We start from the raw sequence: 25,167 nt of genomic DNA on the forward strand, positions 1-25,167 counted from the left end.
AAGCACATTTAAAAATTAGAAAAGAAAATAAATAAGGTTCTTTCTCTCAGAAAATCACATGCAAAAATTTCTTTCATATTTTTAAGTGTGATTAGCAACATTAGATACAAGACGGAAAGGAAATTTCATGGATGAGATAGCAAATAAGGTGATGAATACAAAAATAAAATACAATATTCCAAAAATCTAAGCAGAAAAGGAACTTTTTCAATGGGTATAGTTGAAATTCATTGAAAACATATAGATAAGTCAATATACGAAATTTAAAAAAGATTGGAGGTGATTTGGACTGGTTTTCTATCAAAATTCGTAATTAAATCGAGTTCAAAAATGTATTCTACGACACATGTATCAAACATGTATCACGCATGTATCTCACACGCAGGTATACATGTGATACTCAATTGATACAAATATGATACATATGTGATACATATAGCATTTTTTATGTTTAGTTTTTACTTCGAAATTTTAATTCAAACCACCTCAAAACTTCACCAAATCATCCCAAAACTGAGATTCAAGCTCCTTAAGACGTACCATTCTATTCTAATAACACCCAACTCAAAAGAAAGCAAACATTTGTCCTTTTTTTGCTACAAATAGCTAATTGGCTAATATTAGTAATATTTTATAAATTAATCAATTTTTGTAATGAGCTACTTATAAATGGACATAGCTGGTAGTTTCCCAAAAATATATTTCAATCCCAAAATCCTAAACTTAGCAGCATAAGGTATGGGCTTAGGGCCCTCTTTTTATTTATTCAAAATTACTACCTTGCTAATTAGTATGTGTAATTATAACTAAGCCCATTAAGCAATTATTTGTTACACTATTTTATATATAAAAATTAAATTTTCTTTCACTAGTTTAGTATTTGACACAATAGGTATAAATAAGATTAATTCTCTAATTTCACAATTAATAAGTATTTAAAAGTATTCCGGATTATTACATATTGCTCCTCACATGGTAGAATCATCTAGTAATTTTTATTTTGCTAGATTTTAAACGGTATTTTGCTATGATTTTCTTCTCACTTTGTTGATTCGTGGTCACATGGCGGAGCCATCTTAGGTGAAGGGTGGTCTAGTGCACACCCTTCGCAGGAAAATTATTTGGTGTACATAGGTTTAATGTTAGGTATGATGAGTGTATATTTAATTTTCCATACCCTTAACACAATCGAGAAAACAATTTGCACACTTTTCGCTAAATTTCTGGCTCCGCCACTAATGGTCACACGCACTATGAATATTCATCTTTAAATTCAAAATGGAAAACATTAACTATGTTGTTTACTTGAGTACGTAAATGATTCTCCCTGGCCAATTTGGCTTCTAACGTTGTTCAAGCGAAATTCTTCGTTTTTTTGTTGTGTAAATGACATTTTCAAGCTTTCATCGTATATTTGCTGGTTCACTGGTTCAGCCTTGCTACTTCACGGTGCCCAAACATGAAAAAGGATGCCTATTTTTCATCTTTATAACCACATATGCTATTCTATGAATCATATGAATAGATGAAAAAGGATGTCCTTTATCACCATAAAAGCCTAAAAGACCTATCGATTCCAAAGGATAAGAATCCTGATCAAAATGTTTTCTTTATTTATTGGGGCCACACAAGTTGTATTCGCTGCCCATTTGAATACAAATGATACAAATTGGTAATAATTGAACAATAGCTACGAATTGTAATTAGGCAAAAAATAGTTACTATGCTCTAAATTATAGTGTTTTATGAAAATTCCTCAAAGAAAAATTGAGTCACCTTTATTGCTACACTAAATAAGCTTCTCTTATATCAAGGCTGATTTAACATTTGATAGTGTCGGGCTAAGTCAACCCAATAACATAGCGATATTGCCTTCTTTGGGTCAAGCTCGCATTGTTTTTTTCTAAAAAGGTCTCACACAATTAACATATCACTATACTTTATATGTAAGCTTTCAATCCTTTTAGCTATCAATGTGAGACTTTGTTCGCACACCCAATAATCTCCCATTCGAACTAAGTTCCATGTAGCAATCCACAGGTTAATTTTCGAGATTCGTTATGTGCCGCCCAATAGATATTATCTTTTTAACTACTAATGTAGTTTTTTTTTTAAAAAAATAAGAAATTGTCACTTCAATTTCACATAGTTGTATATTCTTGATTTAATATTTCTTTTTTTTTTTTACTTCCTTTCCCTTTGATTTTCTTTTGTTCCCTTTTGTTGGAATTGTTGCTCATTTGATGATTCGAACACCTGAGTTGTAGGTGCAAGGTACGAACCATCTAAGCAACCAATCTTGTTCAATGAAGGAGGTTCAAGTTTTCTCTTAGAGAGCTAAGAATATTCTATACAAAGGAGATGGTGTTGTTTTTTATGAGTGCATGTCACAATCAATTATTGAGATGCACAGAAGAGGAAAGAAAGAATATTTAGTTTATTTTATCCGTTTGGAAACCTAAGAATAAACTATTTGCTGGATACCCTCTTGAGTTTTTTATGGCAATAAATTAATAGCAGAGATCTGTCAATCCAATTTAGCACGAGACTTTTTCCATCTCCCTTTTATTTAATAAAAAAAAGAAATAGTATTGTCCTTATCAATTTACGCGTATTTTAATTATTTTATTAAGCAATTGCTATCTTTTAGTGATATATGTACCGAGTAACTTTGCATACCAAAACCTATGCAAATTGGAAGAAATCGGATGCGGAATCAAGAAACTTTTTTAATGGATTCTAAACTTATTATCAAATATATAACTCGTTTTAGTTACTGGATTCACAATTAAATATTTATACACATTTAATGGATTTGCAAATACAAACACAGAAAATATTGAGTTCTTTCGAACTCGGTAGCTACTATTATAGTGTCACGTCCCAGACTATTCCCTAGATGTGACTGGCACCCAACTAACACTACTTGCCAGACGAACCCATTTCTCATACGTTTAACTATTTACACAAACACTCAGAGAAAAATAAGTACTGGTCTAAAAGCATTTTTAGTAATTAAAGACGAAATAATTGTCAACCAATTCCTTAGTCAATTGATAGAAATACCAACAATCACTCAAATAATAATACTCTAGCTCAAATCTCACACTAAGACCATGGAGCATCTTACATAGTAACATGAGTTTAATTGACGGGTATGCAAACCCCAAAGAGAAAGAAATAACTAACACAAGCTAGATAAAGCTGAAACGAAAGCCTCCATGAATATGCGGTGGCTCACCTCAGCAATAGAATCCACTCGAACGAACTCGTCAGTCACTAGCTCTATCTCCCGCAAAGATTCCCACACAGTGTTTGGTAATTGGAATCAAATAGTAGTCTAGCTTCTATGTATTCACGCCGACGTCACACCGTTTCCCCAATATTGTCCATTGATACTATTCTTTCTCAAAGAACCGGGCTAAAAAAATATATTCCAATCCCAAAATCCTAATTAAACTTAGCAACATAAGGTATGGGCTTAGGGCCCTCTTTTTATTTATTTATCTATCTATCTATATTATTTTAAAAGTATGAATATAATATAGGTTTACAAAAATAACCTTATAATATTAAGTATAATAACTCATAATAAAAGGATATAACCGAAATTCTAGATATTAGCCTTATAATTCTATTAGTTTTAGGACATAATACTACACGTTAGGAATCCTACATGATTACCTTTAGGAATTATATTAGTATAATTACTTTTGGACATATACACATAATACTACATGTTACCATATATACCTAATACATTTAGGAACACATTATGTTTTCTTTTAATATAATTATTTTTGGGGTAGAGACATATTTTTAGTCATGTAATCCTATTATTTTTAGGATATATTTCTTAAAGATTCATGTTACTAATTTAATTTGAGAATGTATTAGTTCAAATTCATTTAGAAAAAGGAGAGCATATATTATTATAAAAGCACAAATACAATATGAATAGACCACAATAACCCTAAAATATTAAACGGAAGAACTCATAGGGAAAAGACATCATTGCAATAACCTATGTTTTGGACTACAATACCTTCTATGTTTTTAATTTTTAAGATATTAAAATTAATAAAATTTTGTCTATTAAATTCTTATTAAAAATATGTAGGAAGGTTTAATAAAATAAATTTCATAAATCCTCCGTATTGGCAATACATTACCATTCCATAATGTCTGATACCAAAAACAAAATAAAAGTGATATTAAATGAATTGCATAAAGAGTTAAAATTGAGAAAAAAAAAATACCCCCGCGATAATATATTTTTAAATTATATTTGAACTATTATTTAACTCAAATAATATTTTTTATCAATTTTTTGTGTAATATTAAAAAATACCCAATTATTAAACAACAACTAAAAAAATATTTAAGAATATAAATGTGTGAGAAAGAGAAAACAATAATGGTTAGTATGAGTCAATACCACTAATGATTCTACAAACACAAATATTTAATGACTGTTTTCTCTCTCTCTCTCTTTCAATGCTCTCGGCGTAAGGTAGTTAACCTACGCCAGTGTGTCCATGGCAGGGGCGAGAGGATGCGGAAGATGACGAGGAAGAGGGCGAGGTCGCCCAAAGAAAGTATCGATCATCACCTTCGGTTGCTCAGTAGGGACAAGCAGCACAGAACCCAGGAACACAGATGAGCAACTACCAACAACCCCCCATGCAGCTGAACAAAAAGGACCTAAAGAGGGGAATCAAGGAGAATTATCAATTGGAGCGGTGAAAAGGCTTTAACTGAGCCTAGCAACACCAGAGGAACAAACATATCCGAAAGTAGAGAAAGCAAAGGAAGTTGCAAATCTACTAGTGAAGCAGAACAATGGAACAGCACCAACATAAGGGGAGGAGAACAAGCACACAGAAAAAGAAGGAACTCAGATGTGGGTTAATCTATTTGCTAAAAATAGGGGTGCTGAAAATGGTATGGCTCTAAACTAATTGGAATGCAATTGCAGAACCAGATCTGTATATGCATGAGGAGGGCTATTACATAATCAAGTTCAAAACAAAAGATGATATGCAGGAGATTTTATATTCATTCCCATATACTATTAATAATAGACCTATTATCCTTAAACAACGAAAAGTGAATTTTGATTTTGAGAAGGAGTTTCTAACAGAGATTCCTCTGTGGATTAAGTTTCCTAAACTTCCACTGAATTACTGGGGGAATAATTCACTTAGCAGGATAACTAGCTCAATTGGAATACATATGTATGCATATGAGTGTACTACTAAGCAAATTAGAGTGTCTTATGCAAAGATGCAAATTGAAGTAGATGTGACTAAACTATTGTTGGATGAGATAAATATGGAAGATCCTAATGGGAAAGTATTTAGACAACCAATCATTTATGATTGGAAGCCAATGTTCTGTAAAAAATGCCAAGTCATAGGGCATAAATGCTAACAGGAAGAAAGAAGATGCAGCAACATAAGGATCAAACAAAAGACAAGAAGGAACCAAAGAAACTAGTGCAACAATGGGTTACCAAAAACAAAGGCAAAGCAAAGCAACAAGAGGCAGAGGATCACCTGACAAAGCCTAGCCAAGGTGACGAACAACAGGAGGAAACAAATAAAAGGCCAAGTATCACAGAAGCATGGCATAATTCAAGGGTGATGAAGAGCAATATACAAGCACAACAGAAGGACAATACCCATGTAACAGCAACTATGAACAAGAGTGATGGAAGAGCAAGTCCAGAACTAAACTACATCAACTTCCCAGTACTAGGATCAGTGCCAGTGAAGAATGGGTTTGAAGTATTGAATAGAGGTAGGAAATTGTCTTAGTCAGAACCTCCAGATATAGGAGGTAGAACAAAATAAACACTATGACTTGGCATTTTTGGAACATATGAGGGTTGAATAAGAGATATAAGTAGAAGGAAGTAAGGAATATATTGAAAACTAAAAAAAAAAAATAGAAATAGCTGCATTAATAGAAACCAAGTCAAGGAGAAAAAGGCTGGGGCTATAAGTAAAAATATAGCCCAAGGATGGGGATGTATGCATAACTATACAACAACTAGCAACGGTCGAATATGGTTGCTGTGGGACAATAATAGATATCAAGTGAGCAAGAAATCAGAGGGAGCACAAATGATACACTGTGAAATAAGAGAAAGTAATGCAGAAATGGAGTGTGAGCTTACTGTAATCTATGGACTCAACACTAATGAGCAGAGAAAGGAGTTATGAGAATCTTTGAAAATACTAGATCACGGCATTACAACACCTTGGCTAGTGATAGGTGATTTTAATATATTGCTTTATCCGCTGGATAGACTGCATGGAAATCCAATTCATCAGTCAATTATACAAAATTTTGCTGAATGTATTCAATCAACCAAACTAAGTCAACTACCATGGAGGATAGAATTTTCAGTCGAATAGACAGAGCATTTGGTAATTATGAATGGATGATAAAGTGGGGCAATGTAACAATGAAGTATGATATGCTAGGAATATATGATCATGCTCCAAAGCTTCTTCCTATGGAATCTGATCAGATAGCTATAAATGTCCATTTAGATTCTTCAATGTCTAGGCAGAGCATCAAGAGTGTGAACAAATGGTAGCAGAAACTTGGAAACAAATAAGTGATCCCTGGATCATGAGAAGCATCTTGAAAACATTGAAAGCACTTAGACCAAGACTGAGACAGTTGAACAACAGAGAATTTAGATTTATGACTTAGAAGATAGAGGATGCAAGGAATGAACTTAATGCAATACAAAGTAAGCTACAATAGTCGTATAATGATGATATGTTGGAATAAGAAAAGATTACACTGCAGAAGCTGGAAAAATGGTCAATGGTGGAAGAAAGTATTCTGAAACAAAAATCTAGATCTAAATGGATACAATTGGGAGATGTAAACACAAAGTACTTCTCAGCGGTAATGAAGGAAAGAACCCATAGAAAACAGATAAAAGAGCTAACAACTCTAGATGGAAGAAAGATTAAGGAGCCAGAAGAGATCAAAGAAGAGGTCATCCAGTTCTATAAGAGTTTAATGGGGACAACATCAACAAGCCTCCGAGCAGTTAGCAGGACTATAATGAAAAAAGGACCAATGTTGAATCAACAACAAAGGCTGATACTATGTGCAGAGGTGACAGAGAAGGAAGTAGTAACAGGGTTGCAATCTATTGGGGATGATAAAGCTCCAGGAGTCGATGGATATAATGCTCTCTTCTTCAAAAATACATGGCACATCATTGGAGAAGAGGTGACTGAAGCAGTAAGGGATTTTTTCTCAAATGGGAGAATGTACAGAGCCATTAATTGCATAGCCATTATACTGATCCCAAAGACTGAAAATCCAGCAATAATCAAGGAATACAGACCAATAGCATATTGCACTGTGCTGTACAAATTAATCTCCAAGATACTAGCATCAAGACTACAGAAGGTAATTGACAGTATCATTTGTAACTCTCATGCTGGATTTATCCTAGGGAGAAAAATTGGAGATAAGATCATCATGACTCATGAATTGATTAAAGCATATACAAGAAAACATGTGTCACCAAGGTGTATGATCAAAATAGACCTACAGAAGGCCTATGACTCCGTTGAATGGAGCTATTTGGGGAAAATTATGAATCAACTAGGATTCCCTGGTAAGTTCATAGCATGGGTGATGGAAAGTGTAAGAACTGTGAACTACACTATAATGGTGAATGGTGAACCAACTGATCTTTTCAATGTTGTAAAAGGACACAAGCAAGGAGACCCTATATCGCCCTTCATGTTCACAATTACAATGGAATATCTAAGTCGAAACTTAAAGGCCATGACTGTGAAGAAAGCATTTCATTACCACCCTAGGTGTGCAAAGCTGGATATAACTCATCTATGTTTTGCTGATGACCTGTTGATGTTCTCAAGAGGTGATATCTCTTCAATAATTAAAGTGCAACAAGGTTTCAATCAGTTCTCAAAGGCATCAGATTTGCATGCCAATTTAGGGAAGAGCTTCATTTATTTTGGAGGTGTATCACAGGTCGAACAATAATAGATAGTACACCAACTAGGTTTCACAAAGGGAGCATTACCATTTAAATATTTGGGGTTCCCTCTGTCAACAAAAATGATGACACTTGTACAATGGCAACCCCTCATTGAGAAAATAGTAAAAACAATTACATCATGGACAGCTAAAAAATTATCCTATGCAGGAAGAGCTCAACTGATACAAAGTTTACTATTTGGGGTCCAATCCTATTGGGCACAACTTTTTGTACTTCCAGCAGAGGTGATAAAAACAGTAGAAGGTTTCTGTAGAAGTTATATATGGTCGGGCAACAATGTAATAATAAGAAAAGCATTGGTCTCTTGGGAGAAACTTTGCACCCCAAAAAGTAGTGGAGGATGGAATCTGATAAATCTAAGACTATGGAACAAGGCAGCTATGATAAAGGTGTATTGGGATCTTGCAAACAATAAAGATAAACTTTAGATAAGGTGGGTATATACATACTATATAAAAGGACAGAAGATAGAGCATGTAACAGTGCCAAAACAAGCAAGTTGGATGGCGAGGAAAATCATGGAAGCAAAGATTATCATGGAGTTGGAAGCACTGTATTTATCCACAGGAAAAAGTGTCATTAAGCAAATCTACCTACAGTTGATGGGAGAACAATCCAAGATTCCACGTAAATGCATGATGTTTGGAAATACAGGAAGACCAAAATCTCGCTTTACACTTTGGCTACAAATGCAGAAATAGACTACTAATAATTGATAGGCTGATTAGATGGGGTATGGAGACAGAAAACAAATGCAGTTTTTGCCAGCGAGCAGAGGAATCTAAAGATCATCTATATCTGAAATGTGAATACATGAAGGCAGTGATGAACAAACTAATGCAGTGGATGCACAGCCAAAACATAACAGCAGGGGACTGGGAGTAGCATGTAAAGGAACTGATTAGGAAAGCTAAAGGGAAATCACGAGAAGTCTAATTCTACAACATGATATATACAGAAGTAATACATTATATATCGATTGAGAGACATACGAGAATATTTGAGAAGGTAAATGTAGGATGGGAAAGAATAACAAGGGAGATTGCATGTGTATGTTGCGTTCGAGCCCCTCCTAGAATGTCACGACCCGACATTCCCATATTTGGTACCTTGATAGCACATAATATTTCACTTGCTAGGCAAGCCAACATTAGAATAATTTAAATCATTTTTTTACAATTTTAGATTTCTTAATAACAAAAAAACAAGTGCGGAAATAAAGTCTGAAATAAAGTGAATAATACATAATAATAATAATAGCGATGTCTAAATACCATCCCAGAACTGGAGTCACAAGTGCACGAGCTTCTAGAATAATACAAACAAGGGTATGAATAAAATAAAGTTGTCTGAAAGAAAGCTCACAACTAAAATAAAGTAGAAGGGGACTTCAGAACTGCGGACGCTGTGCAGTTATACCTCAAGTCTCGTCTGGGTAGCTGAAATCCGAACAAGCCTATGGTGCACTGCTGGGACCAACTCCAAAATCTACACAAGAAGTGCAGAGTATAGTATGAGTACAACTGACCCCATGTACTCTGTAAGTGCCGAGCCTAACCTCGACGAAGTAGTGACGAGGCTAAGGCATGTCACTTACATTAACATGTACGCAATAATAATAATAACAACAATAATAGAAATAAAACAGGTAACTCAATTCAACAGTTGAAGCCAACTCGGCAGTCATAACCAATTATTATTTTAATCAGTTTCTGTTGCGGTGTGCAACCCGATCCCACAATATATTCATTTTCATTTAATCATGTTGCGGCGTGCAACCTGATCGCCGAATAAATAGCTATTTCCAAAGTCTATAACATAAGTGCGAAGCATATCTTCCAATATTTGAATATTGTGCTCTCACTGTCCGTCTCTCTGAGGATGAAATGTTGTAAACAACTCAACCCGCGTGCCTAACTCACATTGTACAACCCTTTAGAAGTGCGAAGTGAACTGCATACCTCGATCTGAAATAATAGACACGGGCACACCGTGAAGGCGGACAATCTCACAGATGTAAATTTCAGCTAATCACTCTGAAGAATAGGTAACTAACACTGGAATGAAATGTGCTGACTTGATCAACCTATCCACAATGACCCAAACTGCATCGAATTTTCTCTGAGTCCGTGGGAGCCTAACAATAAAATCCATAGTTATTCGCTCCCACTTCCACTCAGGAATTTCTAACTTCTTAAGCAAACCATCAGGTCTCTGATGCTCGCACTTGACTTGTTGACAATTTAGACACCGATAATGCCACTATATCCTTTTACATTCTCCTCCACCAATAATGTTGCTACAAATCTTGATACATTTTTGCGGCACTTGGATGAATAGAATACCTGGAACGGTGTGCCTCTTCAAGAATTAATTCATGAAGCCCATCCACATTAGGCACACAAATACGACCCTGCATCCGTAGAACTCCATCTTCCCTCACAGCAACCTGTTTGGCATCACCGTGGTGCACCGTGTCCTTAAGGACAAGCAAATGAGGATCATCATATTGTCACTCTCTGATATGCTCATATAAAGAAGATCGAGCGACTGTACAAGCTAGAACCCAACTGGGTTCTGAAACATCTAACCTCACAAACTGATTAGCCAAAGTCTGAACATTTGTAGCTAATAGTCTCTCACCAACCGGAATATAAGCAAGGTTGTCCATACTCACACCCTTTCTACTCAAAGCATCGGCCACCACATTAGCCTTTACGGGGTGATACAAAATGGTGATATCATAATCTTTCAACAGCTCTAACCATCTTCTCTGCCTCCAATTGAGATCTTTTTGTTTGAACAGATATTGAAGGCTACGATGATCAGTAAATACCTCACACAATATACCGTAAAGGTAATGCCTCCAAATCTTTAACGCATGAACAATGGCTGCCAATTCTAAGTCATGAACAGGATAATTCTTCTCGTGAACTTTTAATTGTCACGACGCATATGCAATCACCCTGCCATCTTGCATTAATATTGCACCAAGCCCAACGCGAGATGCATCACAATACATCGTATAAGATCCTGAACCTGTGGGTAATACAAACACTAGCGTCGTAGTCAAAGCGGTCTTGAGCTTCTGAAAGCTCAACTCACACTTGTCTAGCCATCTAAACCCTTCTGGGTCAATTTGGTCAATGGAGATGTTATAGACAAAAATCCCTCCACAAACCGGCGGTAATATCCTGCCAAACCCGGAAACTCCGGATCTCTATAGCTGAAGTAGGTCTAGGCCAATTCTGAACTACCTCAATCTTCTTTGGATCCACTTTTATGACTTCAGCCGATACAACATACCCCAAAAAGGCAACCGAGCCTAACCAAAATTTACATTTTGAAAATTTAGCATATAACTGATTATTCTTCAAAGTCTAAAGCACAATCCGAAGATGATGCTCATGCTCCTCTCGACTGCTGGAGTAAATCAAGATATCATCAATGAACACAACCACAAAGGAATCCAAATAAGGCTTGAACACCTGATTCATCAAACCCATAAATGTTGTTGGGCATTTGTCAGCCCAAATGACATCACTAGGAATTCGTAATGCCCATACCAAGTCTGAAAAGCTATCTTAGGGACATCAGATGCCCTAATCTTCAACTGATGGTAACCAGACCTCAAGACGATCTTTGAAAACACTGTGGCACCCTGAAACTGATCGAATAAGTCATCAATTCATGGCAACGGATACTTGTTCTTGATAGTGACCTTGTTTAACTGCCGATAATCTATACACATTCTCATCGACCCATCTTTCTTCTTGACGAACAACACGGGCGCACCCCAGGGCGAGACACTAGGTCTAATGAAGCCCTTATCAAGCAATTCTTGTAATTGCTCCTTCAATTCTTTTAACTCTGGTGGGGCCATACGGTATGGTGTGATAGAAATGGGCTGAGTGCCCGGAGCTAAATCAATACACAAGTCAATATCTCTGTCGGGTGGCATCCCCGGCAGATCTGCATGGAATACATGTGGAAATTCACGGACAACTGGAACTGAATCTATAGAAGGAACTTTCGCGTTGGGATCGCGAATATAATCCAAATAAGCTAGACACCCCTTCTCGACCATACGCCAAGCTTTCACATAAGAGATAACCTTGCTGATAGAATGGCCAAAAGTCCCTTTCCACTCTAGTCGAGGTAACCCCGACATGGCTAAGGTCACCATTTTGACTTGATAATCAAATATAGCATGATAAGGCGACTGCCAACCCATATACAAGATAACATCAAAATCTACCATGTCAAGAAGTAAAAGATCCACCCTAGTCTCAAGACTACAAATAGTAACCACACAAGAACGATAGACATGATCTAATACAACGAGTCTCTCACCGGGGTAGATACACACACAAAAGCACTCAGAGAATCACGAGGCACAACCAAATATGAAGACAAATAGGAGGACACATAGGAATAAGTAGATCCTGGATCAAATAGAACTGAAGCATCACAATGGCAAACTGGAACAATACCTGTGATCACGGCATCGGATGACTCGACCTCAGTCCTAGCTGGAAAAGTATAAAATCGGGGTTGGGCCACACCATTCTGAACTGCGTCTCTAGGACGGCCTCTAACTGGTTGGCCTTCACCTCTAACAGCCTGACCTCCACCTCTAACGGCCTGACCTCCACCTCTAGCTGTCTGACCCCTACCTCTAACTGGCTGAGCAAGTGGTGAAGCAACTGGTGCCGATATGATGGCACGTGAATCTTGCTGTTATATGTTACTCGACAATCTAGGATAATACATCCTGATGTGACCAATGTTCCCACACTCATAACACCCATCCTGCTATCGTGGCTGCTGAAGCTGAGCTGAACGGGCCGGATAACCGTTGTAGTGACTCTGGAGTGGTGGTGCACTGATGGGAGTTGAATGTGCACTAAATTCTCGCTGCTTAGATTAAGGAATAATAGGACCATGACTCCCTGAAGCACTGTGAGATGCCTGGAGTGTTGAATGAAACGTCCTGGGAGGATGACCTTTACCAAAATTACCGCTGCCTCCAGACGAGGCACCACCAAACCCAGCAAACTGACGAGGCCTCTTATCAGACCCCTGCCCTCTCTCCTGTGCAAGAACCATCTCGATCTTCCTAGAAGCATTAGCAGCCTCCTGAAGGAAATCTCACTTCCAGTCTCCTTGGCCATCTGATGCTTGATAGGGTGAGTGAGTCCATCAATAAACCTCCCTACTCTCTCTACCTCAGTAGGAAGTAAAAGGAGAGCATGACAGGCTAGATCCACAAAACGGGTCTCGTACTGAGTAACGGTCATATTGCCCTACTGGAGACGTTCAAATTGCCTGCTGTAATCCTCTCTTAATGTGATAGGGAGGAACGTCTCTAGAAATAGCCATGAGAACTGCTCCCAGGTCAATGCAGGCGATCCAACTAGTCTGGTCAACGCATAATCTCTCCACTACCTCTTGGCGGATCCCGACATCTGAAATACAGCAAAATCGACCCCATTGGTCTCAACTATACCCATGTTCTGCAATACCTCATGGCTGCAGTCAAGATAATCCTGTGGGTTCTCAGAAGGTGTACCACTGAAGTGAACTGGAAATAGCTTAGTAAACTTGTCCAATCTCAATAAGACCTCAGAAGACATGGCAGGCCTATCACCGACCTGTGCCGTAATAATTGGCTAAACTACCCCAACTGGCAGGGTTGTTGGAGCCTGATACTGGGGAGCCATCTACTCCGGAGCAAGAGTAGTGGGAGTTTGTGCTCCTTCCCCAGCCTGTGAAACGACTGGTGTCATTGGAAATGTACCATTCTGGGCCACGCCCTCCATAAGACTCACCAAACAGACTAGAGTGTCCCGAAGCACTGGAGTAGCTATGAATCCTTCCGAAACCTGAACAGGTCCAACCGGTACAGTTTGAACTAGAAACGCTTCCTAAAGATCCACCCGAGGTTCTACAACATGTGCTGATGCTCGAGCTCTAGACTGAGCTCTGCCTCTAGCACGACCTCGGCCTCTACCTCTACCCCTGGTCATAGTTGCCACCGGAGGCTCTAGTCCCTGTCAGTCGGTAGATGTATTACGTGTTCTCCCCATCTGCGAGAAAATAAGAATAGAATGGTTCATAGACTTTGGAAGATAAGTACAGACGTCTCCGTATCGATCCTTCAGACTCTCTAAGCTTGCTCGTGACTCGTGAGACCTATGTATCCTAGTGCTTTGATACCAACTTGTCACGACCCGAAATTTCCACCTTCGGTACTGTGATGGCGCCTAATATTTCACTTACTAGGCAAGCCAACGTTAGAATAATTTAAACAATTTTTTTTTTACAATTTTAGATCTCTTAATAACAAAGAAACAAGTGCGGAAATAAATTCTGAAATAAAGTGAATAATCCATAATAATAGTGATGTCTAAATACCATCCCAGGACTGGAGTCACAAGTGCACAAGCTTCTAGAATAATACAAACAAGGGTCTGAATAAAATAAAATTGTCTGAAAGAAAGCACATAGCTAAAATAAAGTATAAGGGGACTTCAAAACTACGAATGTTGTGTAGTTATACCTCAAGTCTCCTTTGGGTAGCTCAAATCTGAGCAAGTCTATGGTACGCCGCTGGGACCAACTCCAAAATTTGCACAAGAAGTGCAGAGTATAGTATGAGTACAACCAACCCCATGTACTCTGTAAGTGTCGAGCCTTACCTCGACGAAGTAGTAACGAGGCTAAGGTAGGTCACTTACATTAACATGTACGCAATAATAGTAATAACTACAATAATAGAAATAAAACAGGTAACTTATTTCAACAGTTGAAGCCAACTCCGCAGTCATAACCAATTATTATTTCAATCAATTTTTGTTGTGGCGTGCAACCCGCTCCAACAATATAATTCTTCAATAAATTTCCGTTGCGGCGTGCAACCCGCTCCAACAATATAAATTTAAAATATAATCTGTTGCGGCGTGCAACCCGATCCCCCAATATATTCCTTTTCATTTCTATTGCGCCGTGCAACCCGCTCCAACAATATAATTTAACAACTCTTAAATATAAAAAAAAAATACTCCCATAAATACCACATTCAGTAAGACATTATTAGGCAAAAAGGCACACAATATTTATAAATTATTTAGGAAACAAGTAATGATAAGTAGCAATTAATTATGAAAATCATGAAGAACATAAGCAATTTCATATTTAATATGTTAAATGTCAAGTAGCAATTAAGACACGTAAATCAAATAAGCATGTAAGAATTATTGCATGAATTCAAGAATTAATATTTGACAAGGAATATGAGAGAAACAATTATTATAATAATTAATTTGTGTCTTAAAATAATTTATGATTTTTAAATAATTATACAAATAATTAATTTGACAAAGTATAAGCACTCTTCACCTTGCCTATATATCGTTACACATGAAATTCAAGTAACAAATAATTTGAGGGTTCTATTCCCTCAAGTCAAGATTAACCACGATACTTACCTAGATTTTCCACCAACTCAAAATTCCAATACACCCTTGCCTCGTGAATTAGTGTCTGAAAATTTCAAATCTAGTCACAAACAATTCAATATACTCAACACGAATCGTATGAATTTATTCCATATGAATTTATAAATTTTTCGGATTAAAATCCAAAATTTATTTTAAAAATCGATAGTGAGACCCACGTCTCGAATCCAAGAAAAACTCACATAATCTGAACACCCGTTCTGATATAAGTTCAACCATAAAAAAATTATCGAATTACGACATCAGATTGACCTTCAAATCTTCATTTTACATTTTTGGAAGATTTTATAAAAATCTGATTTGTCCTCCATAAATTTACGGATTCATAATGTAAATAAGTATGGAATCATGAAATATAATCAATATAGGATAAGGAATACTTACCCCAATATTTTTTCGTGGAAATCGCCCAAATATCGTCTTAACCGAGCTCAAAATCATGGGAAATGAAAAATGGGACGAAATCCCATTTCCAAAACTTAAGTTCTGTTGCCTAGTCATTTACCCTATGCGATCGCGGCCAAACTCCCGCGATCGTGAAGCACAAAAATTTTAAAGCATTGTTTTACTCTATGCGATCGCGGCCATTCTCCCGCGATCGCGAAGAACAAATATTTCCAACAGCCTTCTCCAACACTTACGGACAACTTCTAGTATAAAGGTCATAACCTTTTGTACAAAACTTCAAATAACAAATGATTTATCTTTCTGAAAACTAGACACTACTATCTACAACTTTTGTGTTTTGGTCATCTCCTAATTCTTTATACATTTCGAGATATAAGCTGTCAAAGTCAGCCCTGTGCAACACAAATTTCTTCTTCGTGATTTTCAAATATCTTCCCGCACAGCCTGTAGTGTACTAACCATAACTTTTTGTACACAAGTCCAAATGCCAAATGTTTTACTTTTGTGAAAACTAGAGACAAAGGGCTACAACTTTTATTTTTGGATCATCTCCAAATTCCTTATAGATTGCGAGATATAAGTTTCGAAAGTCGGGTCAATGCAGCAAAAGTTTCCTCTACGTCATCGCGAAAGGTCATCCGCGATCATGAAGCACTGGTCAATTTCTTGCACTTTACTCATTGCGATCGCAGACAATTACCCGTTATCGCATAGAACACTGCTGTAGCAAAAAACCAGCAGCTAAAAATGGACTAGAAATGGTCCGAAACTACCCCGAAATTCATACGAGCCCCTCGGGACCCCGTCCGAATATTCCAACAAGTCCCGAAACATAATACGGACTTACTCGGGATTGCAAATAACGTCAAACAATATTGAAATTATAATTCACACCTCGAATCGGACTTATGAGTTTCAAACTTTTTAATATACAAACCTAGTGTCGAAACATGTTAAATGAATCCGGAATGACTTCAAATTTGGCACACAAATCATAAACATTTAATATTTTTCTCGGCGAAGCGGTGACCGTTTCCACCCTTGTGCATCCGCCCCTGACAGCAGTGCAACATGATGCCATTTGGGGGACTATTGATCGGCTGACCAAGTCAGCTCACTTCCTGTCGATCAGTATGACTTACTTTATGGGCAAGCTAGCCCAAATATATATTGATGAGGTAGTGCATCTATATAGAATATCATCATCCATAGTATGAGACAGAAATCAACGGTTCAATTCAATCTTGTGGCAAAGCCTACAGAGAAGGCTTTGGGTAGCAGAGCGAGCCTAAACCTTCCATGCTCAGGTCGATGGCTAGTCTAAGAGGACCATCTAAACATTGAAGTCTATGTGGAAGTAATCGCTTGATTTTCGAGATTATTGGGTCTTGAAAATACCCTTAATAAAGAGCGATTCCCCTTTAATTGAATGACATGAATCTAAAAAGTCCAGTTAGTTAATTTCGAATACCATATATGTAATTATATATGGGAAAATATAAATAAAGCTAACAAATAAAGAGATAAGTGATCGTACACGAGGATGGAGTCGGCAAATTTGGTGTTTTTAATTATTTGTGGTTAGTTGAGATTCCTGTGCTAAATGGTCAAATTGGACTAACACAATCTACATGTCGAGGGCTCTCTTTTTTATTTTAATTTGGTTTTTCTGGTTGTCACTTTGCTCTCGAAGAGCGTAATTGTTTGAGTTTACGTGGTTTTTTTTTTTATTCGCCTATTCATATTAACCTATTTTTCTAGCTCGATTTAGAATTCACATATAAAATTTAATTGGTGATCAAACAATTTAAACACTTAGGCGCAAGATTACATATATACCTAACTCGTAAAACTAAAATCAAATCATTAACAAAAGATAGGAATCATAACATTCATATCAAGTTTCTCATGGCACGAAAATAACAACTTATTTAATCAAATAAAAGGGTAGAAATCAACAAATAGAGAAAAATAAATAACTCTATTCAAGCCTCCAACTCCCATAGCGTTAGCCTCTCAAAAGTTCCTCCAAAGTTTAATAAAAACATCCCAAAAACATAAAATTGAGGACATAAAACTGAATAATTGAAGTATAGTTCTATAATAAGATACCCCTTTAATTAAAAATAAATATGAGCATCAATTCTTTTACATGTAACTTTGTAACATGTAAACTCCTCACGTTGACATCCATGTATAAGTTAATAATTCAGTAAAATTTTGAGGAAACATATTACTAAGACATAATATTTTTCTGAGTTTAACTTATATATATCGTCAGTATAAGGTATTTTTACACTATGAGATCACCCAAAGAATTTTATTAAAATATGAGATTTATAATTTTGAACCATAAATGTGACTCGATAGTGTAAAAAATTCGTACACTGACAGTATATATAAGTTAAACTTATTTATAGGTGACGGCCACCGGTACCACCTTCTCTATTGCAATTGAAGTAAACAGCAGCAACAGGCGAATTGAGATTATGAAATCTCGCAAAGTCTCTTGTGTTAAAATTCTGACGAGAATCAATTATATCAGGAGCATTCACAACCTCTCGATCCAATTGCTGAAACAACACGAAAATATAGCGATGAATTCCCAGTGAAGGTCGTGGACTCTCGTATCGTATAATTTCATTGCCTGCATTATACATCATAAATTAAAAATAGCTGACAGATGTATGCTGGTTAAGAAAAGCATGCAGCAAATTCGCGGGTTATTTGTTTAAAGATCCTTTTTTGTATGTACATATATGCAAGATTAATCGTTTTTGCTGCCTCTCACCATTTCTTGGTTAGATACAAACATTAATATAATCTTTTTCTTGTCCAAGAAAAAAAAATCGGTTAATTTCACGTATGGATAGGAATTATATAGTCATAAAATTATTTTATGTTGCATTAAAGTAATTGAGTATAACAAATAAATCACTAATAAGTTGTACCTACTATAACGGTAAAGTCAATAACACTATTATATTGAAGAAACTGAATTTTACCTACTGTATAACAATAAAAACATTGAATTTTACATGTTGTGACGCTAAAACTTATACATTAAGGTGACTTTAATGTAAGAAAGACTTACCAAAGTTTGCTCCTGTGGTTGCTGGGATATCTGTGACCAGCCTAGCAAAATTAATTAAAGGAGTTAGCATAAAAAGGAGAAAGAGACACTTATTTTTTAATTTTTATTTTTCTGGGATATATGTGTGTGTTCTACAATCAACAAATCGAAACCGTTAAATTGTTTTAAATTTTCATTTGATTTGGTTTAAATATTAAAAAATTAACTTAATTGGTTTATTCTTTTTAAGCAAAATCAAATTAAATCGAACCAAAACACCCCTAAATCCCGCTAGAAGGTCAAATAAGCAGTGCGCATCTACATATACCGAAGGATGATCAGTTTAGCATCAATCATCGGAAAATTATAATGTGTATATAAAAATTAATACTATGTAAATAAATTAACTATATATATATATACACACACACACACGCTCCTTCCGTTTTAATTTATGTGAACATATTTGATTGAATACGGAGTTTAAGAAAAAAAAAAAAAAGGAAATACTTTTGAACTTATTGTGTAAAATGAGATACATATATTTTGTGTGGCTAAAAATCTTTGCATAAAGGTAAATTGTTTTCAAATATGGAAATGAGTCATTCTTTTTGGTACACACTAAAAAGGAAATATGTTTACCTAAATTGAAACGGAGGGAGTATATATTAAATCTTGAACACTTTTAACGGAATTTCTAATTTAAAGTGTGATTTCATGCCAAAGCTAAGAATGTTTTTTTTCTTTTGACATACGTGCATGAAAAAGAAGAGAAAAAATAAATAAAAGATGGATCATAGCTATAAGCTAGGCTTACCAGTGCAGATACTCCCTCAGGTTTGGGTTGCTTGGGGTTGGAGCATCTGGATCCACCATAACCTTCCAAAAACGCATAGAGTATTTCAAATATCTTGAAACCAATGCCAAATTAAGAAAATAATTTAACTTTTATATATTGATCAATTATGTAAATAAAATTACTATTATTAGTGTATTTTAATTTGTACCAGGTGTTATTGCTTTATTTTTCAAGTTATTAATCTCACCTTTTATGCAGTAGGATTGGTTACATATATATATATATATATATATATATATATATATATATATATATATATATATATATATGTAACATGAACTAAGAGTGCAAAAATTCTTCGACTTAAAATGGGGAACCTAGATATATACCTGTTATACTATTTTTCAAAATAATACTCCATTCGTCTCAATTTATATAAGTGATGTTTGACTTGATACACAATTCAAGAAAGAAAGAAAGACATTTGAAATTTGTGATCTAAAACAAAACAGAGATATTTGTGTGATTGTAAATTATTTCATAAAAAGTAAAATATAAAGTTAAAGTTAAATTATTTCTAAATAAGAAAGTATGATATTCTTTTTGGGACGTACTAAAAAGCAAAGTAAGACACATAAATTAAGGCAAATGGAGTTATATATTTGCTTATGGAGTAGCTAGTGAAAAGGAAGAAGATATAAATTAAAAGTACAATTCGAAATATCCCCCATTTACGCAGGGTTCGGGCAGAGGCATAGCCAAGATTTCAAGCTTATGAGTTTAGGAGTCCAATCCTTCTAAATTATTGGGTTTTAAATTAATAATTCGTACATATTCAATAAACTTTTTAAGATGAATACACGATTTGAATCAAAGTTACTGAGTTCGGCCGAACTCGCAGTCGGTACTCTGGCTCCGCCCCTGGTTTCGGAGAAGGGTCGTACCAAGGTGCAGAGCTAGAGCACGAGCTACGGGTTCGGCCGCCCCCAATACTTTTTGTTCAAACCCTATAATTGTCACAAGAGATCAATCGAATATGTATAAATTATTAATTTAGAATCCATTAATTTAAACGGTTTAGAATTTTGAACCATAAACTTTAAATCCTGGTTTCGTCTCTGGTCGTACCCCAAGGAGGTGTCTACCCTGGCATAAGGAGCATTGGCTAATTTTACGGCTCAAACTCATGATCCATGTAGATTACACGGAGATAACTTTTCAAGACTCTGAAAAGACAGGTGGGACAAACATGAAGAAGAAAGAAAAGAAATTTACCATAGTGTAAAAAGTGCGAAGATCATCTCCTCCAATGTCAACCCTAGGTTGGTTGACAATTTGTGAAGGCCTCAAACCACAACCATTGTAGACTTGTACCCTATTATTATAAACCACACTAAAGTCTATAGACCTTGTAAATGAATCCAAAACACACATATTGAAACATGAATAAGCATTTAACGGGGAATACAAGACGAAAATACAGAAAACAACGGTTCAGGTCGTTACAATTTTTTTCTTACACGAGTATAGGGGGAGCTAGGTAGCTGTTGCTATTTTTATATGCTATGTCTTTCTTTACAATCACAAGAATCTAAACTTTTTGAAGCTTTTCTCTAATGGAAAAACAATATTCTGATCAGTTGGATAAGCTGTTTGTATAGCTTTGTTTGACAACTACAAGTTATAAGAAAATAAACAGAACCTTTAGCCATGCATGGATTATGGTATATATATATATATATATATATATATATATATATATATATATATATATATATATATATATATATATATATGTGTGTGTGTGTGTGTGTGTGTGTGTGTGTGTGTGTGTGTGTGTGTGTGTGTGTGTGTGTGTGTGTGTGTGAAGATCTCCTAACTGAAATGTCACTCATTCGATAAAAACCTCACCGTGGTGTCAAGTGATATTTACACTATGCTAATGAATGAAAAATATGTGTCTCTCATTCGGATATTTATTTGATTAACCATGATTAGGTGATATATATTATTACTTTTATAATTTGTATCTGCCAAAATTAAAATTTGATGATTTGTAACAAATGTAAATAGTCTAAGATCTTCTACAATAAAACGGAAGGTGCTGGGCATGAGCTCTGAGAAGAGTGTGTGATCATCTTCTCTTAAAGCATAAGTTTGTGAGAGAGCGTACTTTTTATTATTTAATTATATCTTAGACAAAAGTAATTATGATTTTAAACTATGTTTAAAAATATGACATCTAGATCTAGGCCTCTTTTAACCTATTGCACGTTTGGGGTCTGAAAGATGATGAATGAGCAATTTACACTCTTATTTTCGTCGGGTGTCTCTTTTTGTATCAGTTTGTTTAGTAAATAATTCTCTTTTTATTTCTTTTGCAATTGATGAACTTTTTACACTGCGATCTAAATATTCTTTTTGAACAAACTGAAAATCTTGTGGAAAAACGTTAGGCCACAGTCTAATATTTTATAAGCAAACTGAAAATTATATGAGCAAATATAGATATGAATCTAACATTCTTCGAAAGGAATAATTTTCTAAAAGGGTATATTTGCACTTTTTTATAAAGTCAAAATCTATACATTAAATCAGCCCAACATGATTCAGAGAAAATGATGGTTAGGCTAACCTGTTGGGTTTGCTTAGCCCAAAAGGTAGCTTGGAATAGCAGAAGATATACTTGCTTTTTCTACTAATGTTTTTAAGTTAAACGTGGAAAAGGATGCCTATTTTACATCTTTATAACCACATATGCAATTCTATGAATCATATGAATAGATGAAAAAGGATGTCCTTTATCACCACAAAAGCCTAAAAGACCTCTGGATTCCAAGGGATAAGAATCCTGATCAAAATGTTTTCTTTATTTATTGGGGCTTTTAATTAGTGAAGCCAAAAATTGTGAGAGGAAAAGGAAAAAACAATTACATCTATTATTCCAGCAAATTAGGAGTTATGGATTCCAAGCTATGACCTAAAAGAAAAAGGAAAAATTATGCGACACATCAAACATATATATTGTATTTATTATTCGTGGTTATACTTTTAGCAAATTTTTATTATTCGTAACTATATTTGAATCTTATAGCAAATCCATGATATAATAGATTAATCATTTTGAACTGAAACAAAAGAGCAACAAGCTCTCATAGCTCACTTGGTTAAAGTGCTCACTTAGTTAGTGGAAGTCTTGAGTTCAACTTTCAATAAAAGCATTTTATTTTTATGTATTTCTTTATTTCGCCTTGGTTGTATGCGCAACGAATACACTCGATACACACCGGTATATACAAGTTGTATTATTTGTATACACCCTTGTATTTGCCTTGGTTATAGTTGCTACTTGTTGTATTCGTTGCGCGAATGAATACAGTTGCGCAAACGTATACAGTTGATACAAGTTGTGTTTGTTGCGCGAACTAATACAGTTGATACAAGTTGTATTCGTTGTGCATATGAATACAAATGATGCAAGTTAGTAACAATTTAGCAGTAGCTACGAATGGTAATTAGACAAACAATAGTTACTAGGATCTAAAGTGTTTTATGAAAATTTATTGCGACCACGCAAGTATACACGGTCGTCAAGTAATAAAGTGATTAAAAATCAGATGTTGAACCCACGAGGACTTCTGGTTAACTATTAACTAAATTAAACTATCATAACTATCTAAACAAGAATTAAAATTAGAAGTATTTGATTCTAAACTAATTAAAATAAATAAAAATAAATAATGAACTTTGAACATAGGAAGATTAGATTTTTATGTTATCAATGTAATGAAAACATGATCTAGGGTTATGGGTTATCTAACATTCCTATTGTATTCTTCAATTGAATTGACTGACTAATTCATCTAGTTCATTGGTTGACAGGGTTAATATTGCTCATAAGAATCTGTCGAGTTCTTACTCGCCTATTCAAGCTAACCTAACACCTATATGTCTATGGAGTTAGAACTAGCAAGAACGCATTTATAATTCCTGTACATCAACCAAGCAAGGCAATTAGGTATATGTCTATCCTAACCGCGAATCCGTTCCCCGATGCCCAGGTTCAAGAACTTGCTCTACTCAATCCTATGTGCAATCTAGAATTCCCACTTTCGAGTTCAATTCTAGATTCGTAGATAGTTTTCAATTGGTGATCAAGCAATCAAATAATTAAGCACAAGATTGAATAAATGAACCAATGCGATAAACTAAGAAATCAAAATCAATATTCAAATAACAACAGTCATAAAAGAACCATAACCCTAGAACGTGAAGTTTAACTCCACATAGAATACAACAAAAAGAGGCTTTAGCGACAATTATTTATCAGCAATAAAGTAATTGCCGCTAATTTATTCAGGGAACGCAAAATATTACCGGCCAATAAATATTTACCGGTAATTAGTACTCCCTCCGTTCCAGTTTATGTGAACCTATTTCTTTTTTGGTTAGCTCAAAAAAGAATGACCCCTTTCTAAATTTGGAAATAATTTTACTTAAACTTACAATTCTACCCTTAATGAGAAGCTTTTATAACCACATAAATAATCTGGGCCCCTTTTTGAATTGTTTAGGACCACAAATTCCAAAAGTCTTCATTTTTTCTTAAACTCCGTGCCTAGTCAAACAGGTTCACATAAATTGGAACGGAGGGAGTATATTTTTATTGGCCATATAAGATAATAGACGGTAAAAATATTATTTTCTTTTTGGTATTCCCTCCAGTTTTATTTTCCCTCTAAATCCTCTTCCGCTTAAACCTTGTAAAGCCGCTCAACTTTTCCACAAAATTTGCTAAAACAATATACGCTTGAAATCGGCACCAAGCATCTCCATCTCCCTATATCATCGCCGGTAAGTTTCTGTCTCTATCTCTAGGATTCGATTAGGTGGGTTAGGGGTTGATGAAATATTACTGTTGGTTGGGTCTAGGGTTTCGATTATCGAAGTATAATCGCTGCCACCATCTCTATCACTGTTGTAATGACTCGGCCGGTCGTTTTGAGTATTACAATCCTGTTTTCCCATTTACTGCTCAAATTATACTTTACAGTTATTGTGTGAATATTCGGGGTGATTGGTTCGGGTCCGGTGAGGTTTTGGAATGAATTGGAACACTTAGTTCTAAAGTTTAAAACTTAAGTTAAATTCCCCTCCCGATATTTCCTGTTTAGTTCTTCATTTCGGTTATTTGCATATACACTGTTAAATTATACAGGTTGATTTGTAGGTGCCTTACCTTAGCCTCGTCACTACTTCGTTGAGGTTACGCTCGACACTTACCAGTACATGGGGTCGGTTG

The 25,167-nt window shown here is 35.5% G+C and overlaps 1 protein-coding gene and 1 pseudogene across 1 annotated transcript; both read right to left on the bottom strand.

Moving 5' to 3' along the window:
* Positions 1-25,167, bottom strand: part of LOC107779252 (organic cation/carnitine transporter 2-like) — a 120,534-nt pseudogene that overhangs the window by 37,550 nt on the left and 57,817 nt on the right.
* On the bottom strand, positions 17,978-21,288 carry LOC107779253 (protein VERNALIZATION 3). Its single transcript, XM_075229068.1, has 4 exons — positions 21,141-21,288; positions 19,884-19,945; positions 19,088-19,128; positions 17,978-18,640 (listed from the first exon to the last, which is right to left on the bottom strand). Exons 1-4 carry the CDS (start codon positions 21,141-21,143, stop codon positions 18,408-18,410), a joined length of 339 nt encoding a protein of 112 aa, XP_075085169.1. The 5' UTR covers positions 21,144-21,288; the 3' UTR covers positions 17,978-18,407.

This window comes from Nicotiana tabacum, chromosome 13 (genome assembly GCF_000715075.1).
Source record: "Nicotiana tabacum cultivar K326 chromosome 13, ASM71507v2, whole genome shotgun sequence".
NCBI lineage: Eukaryota > Viridiplantae > Streptophyta > Magnoliopsida > Solanales > Solanaceae > Nicotiana > Nicotiana tabacum.

Bases quoted from the DNA above. Each gene is read 5' to 3' on its own strand.
- LOC107779253 (XM_075229068.1), bottom strand. The intron at 19,129-19,883 runs GTAAGCCTAGCT...TAATTTTGCTAG, and splicing joins CTGAGGGAGTATCTGCACTG to GCTGGTCACAGATATCCCAG. The intron at 18,641-19,087 runs GTAAGTCTTTCT...TGTATAATGCAG, and splicing joins AACCACAGGAGCAAACTTTG to GCAATGAAATTATACGATAC.